This window comes from Leptidea sinapis, chromosome 33 (assembly GCF_905404315.1).
Source record: "Leptidea sinapis chromosome 33, ilLepSina1.1, whole genome shotgun sequence".
NCBI classification, from domain to species: domain Eukaryota; kingdom Metazoa; phylum Arthropoda; class Insecta; order Lepidoptera; family Pieridae; genus Leptidea; species Leptidea sinapis.
This window is the reverse complement of record NC_066297.1, coordinates 6912696-6924774: the sequence shown is the minus strand read 5'-3', so window position 1 is coordinate 6924774 and position 12079 is coordinate 6912696. Positions and strand designations below refer to the sequence as shown.

The 12079-nt window shown below is 36.4% G+C and overlaps 1 protein-coding gene and 1 non-coding gene across 4 annotated transcripts in view; both read left to right on the top strand.

The window, feature by feature from the left end:
- LOC126974710 (cullin-2) overlaps positions 1-12079 on the top strand; it is a 48504-nt gene that overhangs the window by 6633 nt on the left and 29792 nt on the right. For all 3 annotated transcript variants that reach the window (XM_050822296.1, XM_050822297.1, XM_050822299.1), the window contains exons 5-8: positions 451-544; positions 2823-2897; positions 8319-8486; positions 10635-10782. In XM_050822296.1, the coding sequence (XP_050678253.1) occupies positions 451-544; positions 2823-2897; positions 8319-8486; positions 10635-10782 (485 nt within the window). The remainder of the gene's footprint in view (positions 1-450; positions 545-2822; positions 2898-8318; positions 8487-10634; positions 10783-12079) is intronic.
- On the top strand, positions 2233-2306 carry Trnaf-gaa (transfer RNA phenylalanine (anticodon GAA)). The gene has a single exon. It is a non-coding gene; the product is annotated as a tRNA-Phe (tRNA).

Genomic DNA, 12079 nt, shown 5'->3' with positions numbered 1-12079 from the left:
CACTCAAAATTTCATGAAAATCGGTCAAGCCGTTTCGGAGGAGTTCAATGTTTAACACCATGACACGAAATTTTATATATTAGATATTAAAAAGGCATAAAAGGCACTTATTTTTATTGTTCCGTTTAGAATTCTTTTTAATGTAATTTCTAATATACTAGAACCGCTTTGGAAACGAATAGCGCTCTGAGAGAAGAAGCGGCGCAAGAAACTCTCCCAGCATTCTTTATTTGCGCTCTTTTTAATGAATTATACAATATTGTAGTGTCATTATTATTGCCATAAATTAATTATAATCTAGTCCCAAGCTGTTGGATCACTTAGTAGTACACTTGTCAGCCTTCTTTGTCTAAATGAGAGTTGCAGTTAATTACCCGTAAGTATCTAGTACATACAATAATTAAAACTGACAAATTTAATGATTTCATTTGTTTTTTTTTTTTTTTTCAGATATGTAACAGCCTGGAGGGAATACAGCCAAGGTGTTCAGTATCTGAACAGCCTCTACTCATACTTAAACCTTCAACATGTTAAAAGGCACAAGGTACTTATCAAAACAATTTAACAACACAGAGTAAATTTTAGGTATACCTTCTTGATAGTACAATAAGTAGTGTTTTACGAAAAGTAACAATGACACACACCACACACACGCGCATACACAAACACACACACACACACACAAACATACACGAACACACAGACATCCTGTTTGTATAATATTTTTCTTTTGTTATATTTTATTTTTATTAACTTAATTTGTGATCCCTAGTTTTTGTTAGTGTTAATTATAATTGATACGGAAGTGCGTGGCCTTCTGGCACAGGTGTTCCTCACTTAATAGGTCACATCCACTATTATGTTTGTACCATTTTTGTTACAGAAATAAATATTTTTTCATTTCATGTCACACAACAATGGTTTTATATTAAATGCAGATAAAACAAAACTTGTAGTAATTGGTTTACCCTTATTTTCGTTCTACAGGTTCACCTCCTCACTAAGTTTATCCTTAGACAACCGATGAGGACAGGCCAGAATTATTATTTTAGTGTGTGTGACAAGCTATGTCTTACACTCGCGATTTGGTTGTCACTTTGTGTTAGTGTGCGTGCATTAGAGAGGTTAACTGTCAACCCCATTTTTTTTCGACGTTTTCACATCACAATCACAATGTATCCAGATGTATAAATGATCGAAGTACAAATTAAATTTGAAAAACTATGATGAGTACAATATCTCTTTAAAAAAATAACAAATTGTTTAGATTCGAAAGAGCAAAATCTTAAGTCAATTTTCTAATATGCAAATATTGTGGTCGAGCTGGTTATCAACTGTAAAGTACATAATTTATATGGATCCATAAACTGAGAGTTGAACAAAGACATATCAAGATTTATGAACTTTACGTAACTCGAACGGTTGGCTCAGTGGAAGAGCGCTCGCACGAAGCGCGAGAGGTCGCGGTGTCGAGTCCCGCATCGTTCATTTATTTTGTATACAAATTTAATTTACACACACAAAGATGAAAAATGTGAACAGAAAGGGCGTATGCTCAGCTTAATGTTGTGAAACTAGTCCACAACAAAAAAATCTGATGATGTGCCCCACAGAAGTGATAACTTAAACTAATCTAAGTTGAACTATTTAATATTGAAACTGTTTAACATGAGAAAAGCATAGATTATTACTTAAATTTTATGTATATTAATATAAACAATATGTTATGTTTTTAAAGTGATAACCCTCACTTCTAGGATTGATACACAAATAAAATTTGAAAAACAAAATTTTATGAACGATGCGGGATTCGATCTCGGCCTTCGGCCTCGCTATAAAATTCTGTTTGCTTTGTTCAACTCTCATTATAGCGAGGCGGTACTTGAACGGTTAGCTCAGTTGGTTAGAGCACCGGCACGGAACGCCGGAGGTCGTGGGTTCGAATCCCGCATCGTTGATAAAATTTTGTTTTTCAAATTTTATTTGTGTATGTTAATATAATAATCTAAGGATAGGTTATTTAATAATAATATCTTTGATTGATTATGAAATATGTTTTATTATTAGTTACAATTCTCGAATATGTACAATATAATTTTGTGTATGTACATTATTAGTAGAATTATTTAATGCTATAACAGTATGTTATGTTTTTAAAGTGATAACCCTCACTTCTAGGATTAATACACAAATAAAATTATAAAAACAAAATTTTATAACGAGGCGGTACTCGAACGGTTAGCTCAGTTGGTTAGAGCACCGGCATGAAACGCCGGAGGTCGTGGGTTCGAATCCCGCATCGTTCATAAAATTTTGTTTTTATAATTTTATTTGTGCATTAATCCTAGAAGTGAGGGTTATCACTTTAAAAACATAACATATTGTTCAGATTTACAAGAGCGACATCTCAAGTCAGTTTCCTAATATGAAAATATTGGGGTTGGGCAGGTTATCAACTGTAAAGTAGATCCTGTAGATGAAGCCACAACCTGAGAGTTGAACAAAGCAAACAGAATTTTATAACGAGGCGGTACTCGAACGGTTAGCTCAGTTGGTTAGAGCACCGGCACGGAATGCCGGAGGTCGTGGGTTCGAATCCCGCATCGTTCATAAAATTTTGTTTTAATAATTTTATTTTTGTCCTATAACAGTAACAATTGGTTAGAGTGAGAGGGGAGGAGTCTGCCTACCGCTGTCGTATGCGTGAGAGAAAGGGAAGCCAGACAGACTGGCGCCGTAACGCGTTACGTTACGAAGCGGTTTACCCTCCCATAACAAGTTATCACTTCAATAAAAGCGATACATTTATTTTACATCTTCAGGTATCAGAAGCTGAAGTGATTTACGGCTCATCGGCCCATACTCCTGAAGTGGAAAAATTAAACAGACAACTAGAGGTAAGATTTCATCATGAACAGCTCCCAGTAGGCTATTTAACTCCTTATCAGGGGTGCTCAAACGGTTGATCGCGAATCGAAAAAAAAGTACTTAATCGAACCTATCGATTACTTTATGAGTCGATCTCGAAAAAAAATTCCGATATATATTCAGAATTTGTTTTAGTTAACTAAAATCGGTTATTATGTACCATCGAAATTCAAATTTAAATATTTTTATTCAGAATAGGATTCAAAATCACCTAGTGAACGTCAAAAATTACCACCCATTCAAAATAGACCTCAGAAGAACGTGCGCAAGAAACACAACGGGCTTTTTATAAAAATATGGATTACAATGTAAAATCGTACAATAAACATTTATACAATTTAAGAGCCTGAGGGTGTTCGCTTCATTTCCAGTCTGTGGTATCATTAAGAAAATCTTTTATGCTCTGTAACTTTTCCAACACAAACGTTTTTTAACAATTCTTTTAAAATATAACATCATATCATATTGTAGAAGCATATATATTAGTCAAAACAAAATAAGGGCCACTTTATTTTTTTGGCCTCGCTAGCGATAATTTATTTTTTATGCATTCTCAAGTAGCTGATACTTTATTGTGGTGTTACCTTATTTGTTTACACACTTTTTTTGAGCATTCCACCCGCATAATTGTTTGAAGTGGGTAGTTTTAGATAATTTATTGCAACCACTTGATTCTACCCGATTTTAAGACGGATTTCAACTCAGTCAAATTGACGATTCTCTCAGGAACACTGTAAGTTTCGTTTGACTAGTGGCTGAATTAACATTTTAAAAAAGTTATGCCGAGAATTCGAAGTCATATGGACTTGCCAACCGTAAGTAGGGCCGTAACATTGCTTCAAGAAGGCCATTCGCAGCGTTGTGGCGTTGCAGCTGGGTTTTTCCCGGCGAGCTATCCAGAATGCTTGGAATCGTTTTCAAGAGACTGGGAGACTAACCAGGAGACGGGGATCTGGCAGAGTTCGAGCAACTACAGCACAGGGGGACCGCTACGTGCGCTTGACTGCGCGTGGAGAACCCTGTATAACAGCCCGTTCGTTACAAAACCGTTTGCAGCAGGCGACCGGTACACGTGTTAGTGATCAAACTATTAGAAATCGTTTACACGAAGACCAGTAGTTCTCTAGGAGACGTGTAGTGCGGATACCAATAACAAGTGCACATCGTGCAAACCAATTATCATTCGCAAGGCAGCATCTGGCGTGGGATATGAATGATTGGAGGACTGTATTGTTTACGGATGAGTGCAAAGTTAAATTTTTTAGTGATGACCGTAGCATTAGGGTCTGGAGGCGTGAAGGTGAGCGATTTTCGGATGCTTGCATCCATGAAAGTGACAGATTTGGGGGCCCCAATGTTATGGTATGGGGAGGAATCTCTATGTCAGGCAGAACCGAGCTGGTAATTCTTAACGAAGGCACAATAACAGCTCAATGTTACATCGAACAGGTCATAAGACCCCATGTGGTCTCATATGCACATAGAATCGGCGCAAGATTCCATCTGATGCACGATAATGCTCGCGCTCATACAGCTAGGGCCACCAGAGAAGCCCTAGAGGAGGCTGGTACCATACAGGTGTTGGCCTGGCCTGCAAACAGTCCGGATCTAAATCCCATGTGGAGAATGTACCTTCTAGGCTTCAAGAGTGCAATAGTAATCGAGGACGGCATACTAGATATTGAGGAAAGTCATAAATCAAGCGACATTTTATGTTTTTTTTTTTTTCAGAATTTTTTGCTTCACTAATTATTTTTGCAAAAATGACAATTTTTAGAAAAAGTGGAGCAAATTTCTTTTTTTAATGGAATGCATCATTATTTTATGCTGTCTACAATAAAAATCAATCAATTTATCCAACTGAAACATTGATCAACCTTTAAACCTCAAGAATTCATGAGAATATCGTAAAAACGTGGTGGCCCTTATTTTGTTTTGACTAGTATATAATATTCATGCGGCGCAGTTCGGTTTTGTATCCGGACTTTCTACTGAAGCTGCCATTCTGAGTCTAAAGCACACTGTCCAATACTATACTGATAGGCGGACGCCTGTGTATGTATGCTTCCTTGATTTATCAAAAGCATTTGATCTTGTTACGTATGATCTTTTATGGGAAAAACTCAAGAAGACTGGCGTACATACACAGGTGCAACGTCTCTTTCAGTACTGGTATGCTAACCAGACCAACAATGTAAGGTGGGCCGGCAGCCTCTCCCATGCGTACAGGCTGGAGTGCGGGGTGAGGCAGGGGGGGTTGAGCTCACCCATGCTCTTCAATCTGTATGTGAACGAGCTCATAGTTGGGCTCAGCAGCGAGCGTGTCGGCTGCTCGGTTGATGGTGTTTGTATAAACAACATCAGCTACGCGGATAACATGGTGCTGCTGGGTCCAAGTGTGGGCTCTATAAGAAGGCTGTTAGCTATCTGTGAAAGCTATGCGATGCAACATGGACTCAAATATAATTGCCAAAAAAGCAACTATTTGGTCTTCAGAGTCTCTGGTAAAAATCTATGTAATACTCCGCCAATAAAGCTGAATGGTGTTGAACTTAAGAAAGTTCACCATTTTAAGTACCTTGGACACTACGTCACCGAAGACCTCGAAGACCAAATGGATATTGAGAGGGAACGCAGAGCACTGGCGGTGAGGAGTAATATGCTGGCTCGCAGGTTTGCTCGATGTAGCAGGTAAAGATAACGCTTTTCAAAGCATATTGTCAAACCTTTTATACGAGCAGCCTGTGGGTCAGATATACTCAAAGAATGCTTAATACCTTTCGCGTTCAGTACAACAATGGTTTCAGGTTGATGTCGGGGCTGCCCCGCTTTTGCAGTGCTTCGGCAATGTTCGCGGATGCGAGGGTGGACGGCTTCCATGCCATCTAACGCAAAAGAACCGCGTCATTGCTGAAGAGGTTGCGGGGTAGCCCTAACATCATTCTGCAAACCATTGCTAGTCATTTAATGCGCCAATTATTATAAAGGCATTTATGCGGCTTGATGTGCCTGTTTAGTTATAATTATACTAACATAATATAGGACATTGTGCTAACAATTATTATGGATTTTTTTTCTCTGAATTAAATTATTATTATTATTATTATTATTATTATTATTATTATTATTATTATTATTATTATTATTATTATTAATTATTTTTTTTAAATTGTGATTATCTTAAATTTTTATCTGTAATTTAATTAAAACGAAATCAAACTCTTCAATGTAATGTAATTTAAGTTAATATTGTTTGTAAATCTATGGGTAAATTGCCTGAAATAAATGATTATTATTATTATTATTATTATTATATATCTTATCAATAGTATGCTCACTAAATGCAGTGTCATGCAAATTCAACGTCCAAAGTCACTCTTTAGTTAAGTTTAGAACTAAGTAAGACACTGGAATGTGTTTATTTTGTAAGAACCAATAGATTCGCAATTTTGAATCATTAAGAGTTTTTTCATTGACATTTTAGAGCAGACCTACACTTAAATTGACTAAAAAATGCACATTATTGTGCGCAAAACTAATATATATGTCATCGTGACACTCTACCTAGACGACAATCCTTCATCACACATACTTGAAGCCTCTCAGAGTCGATCGATCGTAGTCTAACAATTTTGATGTAGATCGCCAGCAGTTCAAGCTTGAGTAACCCTGCTCTATATTATAACGAAGAAAATAAAAATAAAATTGAGACAGTTCATAAAAAAAACTTACCTTTTACAAGTTGGAGGCTCACACAACTGCGTATTTTTCTGCCGTGAATTTTATTTTATTTACGGCCGTTCCCAATATTCAGTCTATCTCTTACTCGAGATAAAAATCGTAACTATCGTTGACTTTTCTGTCCCAATAAACTTATCGACGGTAACTCACCTTATCAGCGATATAAATTTGCATGAGCATGGAAATTGCAATTCACGCGTCCCAATATAAGGCGATAAGAATGACTTATCGGGTATGTTGGGACAGCTTCAGATTATTGACAGCTAATTACTTACAGTAGCAGGTAGTAATTTATCTCTATCTGTAGATAGTATATTGGGAACGGCCGTTAATAGGACTGCCAACAGTTTTAACAATATGATCTTAAACTATTACATGTTATGATTTTGTACACTTGACTAGAGTGTAAACCCAATCATAGGCAAACTCAACATAAAGAAAGTGTTTGTCTTAGTTATTCAAGTAAATGGTACTTCAACATTTAATTATTTAAATAGTAATTATAATGAGATTCAGTTATAATCTGCAAAAACATAAAGAAACTATATATAGTTTTAAAAATTACGTTAAGTTAAAAAAAGGCATAGATAAAAGTATGTAATTGCAAGCCTAAGCCTATATAATGTTTTCCGGCATTTTTCGACACTTTCAAAGCATTGACACTGAATGAATTTCTACTCTCTCAGCATTGACACTGAATGAATGTCCACTTTCTTAGCATTGACACTGAATGAATGTCCACTTTCTCAGAATTGACACTGAATGAATGTAAAATTTCTTAGCAAAGACACTGAATGAATGTAAACTTTCTCAGCATTGACACTGAATGAATGTCAACTTTCTCAGCATTGACACTGAATGAATGTCAACTTTCTCAGCATTGACACTGATTGAATGTCAACTTTCTCAGAATTGACACTGAATGTATGTCCACTTTCTCAGCATTGACACTGAATGAATGTCCACTTTCTCAGCATTGACACTGAATGGATGTCAACTTTCTCAGCATTGACACTGAATGAATGTCAACTTTCTCAGCATTGACACTGAACCAATCCGCTGCGGTGAGCCATTGAAGTCCAAATTAAATAGACCACACGTTGATATATTCAAATTTCAAATTCAAATATTTTTATGCAAAATAGGATGTGATATCACTTATTGAAAGTCATAAACTACCACCCATTTCAAAATGAATGCCTCAGACGTAAGAAGGACGCGCGCAACAAACTCAGCGGGCTTTTTTTTTTCATCAAAAAAATATGTTTAGTAATATCGTACAATTAAACTTATTATTTAATAGCCTGAGGGCGGTCGCTCTACTCCCAATCTCTGGTATCATTAAGAAAGTCATTTATGTTATAGTAAACCTTACCGCACAAACGTATTTTAACAATTATTTTGAATAACGTAATACTTGTGTTTTGAATAGTTTCTGGGATCTTGTTGTAAAAGCATATACATTGCCCCACAAAAGACTTACTAACTCGACTCAGCCGAGTAGTATGCATTATAAGTTTATGTATTGCATTATAAGTTTATTTCTTTATGTTCCTGGTGTTAACATTATGGTTATGACAGTTTCTAGCCAATTCACTTATGTGCCTATGAACATACATTACATTATCAAGAATATATTATAATTTTAGGTCGGTGAGTTAGGCCTGGTGATATGGGAGCGGGTGTTGGTCCAGCCTTTATCGGAAGCTCTGACGTCACGTATCATTAGTGGGCTCAACGCGGCGCGGGAGTTGAACCATGACTCCACCACCGCGGACATACTCCGCACGTCCATCCACAGCACGGTCGACGTCCAGGTAAGATGAGTATTAGAACTTATTGCTATATTTACACTAAGGCCAACGAGACGTGACAAAGATTGTAAACAAACGGACTGTTATTGAGTTATATTGTCATAAATACGGCTGATTCGAACTCTACCGGTGAATCATCTTTGTCTAATACAGACACTGACCTGTATAAATACCACTGGACAGGCTGTTCCATATGTTTGACACCAAATATTTTTGCCTATTTGAAGCGCCACTCGCGAGCGTCCAGAGAACTAATTTTGACGTGTAATGCAAATGGCTGCAAAGGAACGTACAATAGTCTGAAGTATTTTTGCATTTTGAATTAATTTCGTTCGTTTTCCGTGTTATTTATACTTCAAGAATCAACGTAATAAAGTACATATTTTTTTTTGTAAATAGTTTCCCACCATCTATCGATGTTTGCTGAAGTTGTCATCACTAGTGTTAGTACCGCAGACTCTCGCTACATGGCCAACAGCGCCAAAATGGCGAATATCAAACAGGCACAAAAGCGCTTTGACAGCCGTCAGTCCAGTGGTATAGTAGAGGTCAGTGAATACAGACGATTAGATACATAATTTGTATGTAGAGAAATCAGAGATAATCCTAGCATACGAAGGCATCATTTGGATGTGTGGCAGTCCTCCACAGTGCTGTTTTCAAGGAGCTTTCTTCCACATTCTACAAAGCTGTGGAATGAGCTGTTTCCGGGTCGGTACGACATGGGTTCTTTCAAAAAAATCCTCTGGTGTTGCAAGAGTATGTGGGCGGCGGTGATCACTTAACACCAGGTTAAGCGTTGCCGAACTTACGTACTTTTATTACGTAACTTACTTCGTGTGACAGGACTGTGCGTTAGTAGCGCTCTCTGGGCTTCCACGGAAGACCGGCATTGTGGATTCTTTCGAAAACACAACTTTGCTGAGTTGGGGGCCCATTCGCGTCATTAGATCATAATTAGATTAGTATAACTTTAAGAACTATTATCAGAATGTATAATGACGTCAATAAACATTTTTTCTTTCTTTCTATCTTATAAAGCGTCTAATTAATGAAAATAGTGTGTAATCGTTAAGTGTGATCAGGCGATTATTCCGTAACTATTACAGATATCAAAACACTTGAAACTGATATCGAAAGTACAATACTTAATCAGCAAAATGACACCAATCTGTTATTTTGGACACAATGTGATTGAATACTCCTGGTTTGATCTGTACCTACTCTGAGCTCCCGTGCTAGTAAGAAAACTGTAACGGCAATTACTACACGGCCACATTATCTATGGACCTCGCGTGAACGTGAAACCCCCCACCCCCCTCCTGTTTCCCTTCCACCGCCTCACGCTGTTGCGTCAGTACGGTTTGCAGTTTCATTACCGACATGGTATATGTAGTGATAATTTCGTGCTATCACTGCTTTGTTTTTTATTTTTTCATTGTTATTTTTTGTTTTTGGTTATTAATAGTGCTGTTTTTGTATATCACTATTATAGTTCTGTCAGAAAAATAAATCCTCTTTGTACCTAACCCAGATGCTTTCATTGATTTTTATCATTATAATAATAATAATTATCATGACAACCTTTACATCAATCTATGAAAACAAATATTTATTAATAACTAGCTGACCCGACAGAAGTTGTTCTGTATATAATAAATAAAATAATGTTTTTTTATGAATTTGTCAATAATATATCATAACATCAAAAATTACTCCGTAAAATATGCACCCTGCTGTCGTAATGAAATTGTCTCACAGCAGAACTGTCAAACCGTGCGTCAATAAATTATTTCATAGAAATTATGTATGGATGCACATCAAAGGAAAAACAAAGTTGTTTTTATTTAATTAAGCAGCATTTTCCTATTTATTCACCTTTTAAACCTTCTCTAGACTTCACAAATAATTCAAGACCTAAATTTGCCAAATCGGTCCAGCCGTTCTCGAGTTTTAGCGAGACTAACGAACAGCAATTCATTTATATATATATAGATAATATCCTTAGTGATGCTTGTTTTGCACACCGTAACAAAGCGATGTTGTGATGCCATCGACGTCAGGTCTAGAGATAAAGTAACCGGGTAGTACAAGCGATTGGTGTAAGAGTTGGCGGGAGTTGTTGGTTAGATGGAAGTTGATCATGTGCAGTCGTATCGTGTGCGCTCGGCTCTCGAGCTGTACCAGGAGCTGGTGGTGGAGCCGTACTTGGTGGCTGCCACAGCGCATCACTGCGCGCTGGCCGCGAAGCTGCTCGACTCTGGAGACGTCTCCAACTTCGTACGCCACGTGCTTGACGGTGAGTCATATATACAGTCACGACACGATAAACAATCCTATTATCAACAGTTCCTTAAAGTTTCTATAACGTAATGAAACAACATTACTCAATGTCATATAGTTATTTATGCAACTGTTGTGTAATAAGGGGTATTAAAACACGAATGTGGGTTTATCTCACGAGGCGAAGCTGAGTGTGATAATAGTATCACATGAGTGTTTTAATACCTTAGTATCAACAGTTGCATACAAGACTTTATCTACACCCAGAATATGAATCCTCTAAAAGATTCTGAAACGGTGAGCTTATTGCTAACATTAAAACACCAGTCCTAGTAGTAACCTAATATCATCCATTACTGATTATATACAAATAAACTAAGTATTAATGAAAGAATTATTAATTTTAGTAGTAATTTACATTTTGTATAGTGCAATTATTAAAATTCACTTGAATATTATGTTATTTTGTAGTGTTTAAAATATCCGGCGGTGTGCTGTCAAAACTTGAATCGCTTATTTTTTCAAGAAAAATGGCGGGGTTTCGAATAACCTACTTTTTTTTTACGACGCGCCATGTTCTGGTAGTGTGGAACGCGCGTAAACGAAAATGTTCTTTTTTTGAACTTCATACAGATACCACGCATCGAGCAATAAGAATGTGGCTGTTTGTTGAAACTCTTTGTGCATGAAGGGATCGAAAAAAAACCAAGGAGTGTTGTTATGAAATTCAGTACAACATTACAACACTCGTTTGGACGATGTAATGGTTATTACGACATTGGGTGTTTTAATGTTGGTAATAAGCTAACTGTTTCAGAATCTTTAATACAGTATTTAAAACATGGGTGTAGATAAAGGTTATTTACATAAAATTAGTTTAGTATTAGTTTACATATATTTTAATACATTACATATTGATCGAAGTAAGTCTATCCATCAGCATTATATATTACTAATTCTGCTAGATATAAAAGTATTTAATATTCGCAAACATTAACCTTATGTGTAATAATCGCAAAAGCAGTTAAACCATTGATCAGGTCGGACTGAATTACAAATATATAATAACCGTATCTTAGGAATCTACGATTTCACTATTATAACCATTAATCAAAGATATCTAATAAATGTAATAGTCTAGTGTTGTAAAAAATAAATTAAATTATTTTATCTACACCCATGCTTTAAATCCTCTATTAAAGTTTCTGAAACAGTTAGCTTATTGCCAACATTAAAACACCCAATGTTCTAATAACCATTACATCATCCAAAAGAGTGTTGTAATGTTGTACTGAATTTCATAACAACACTCC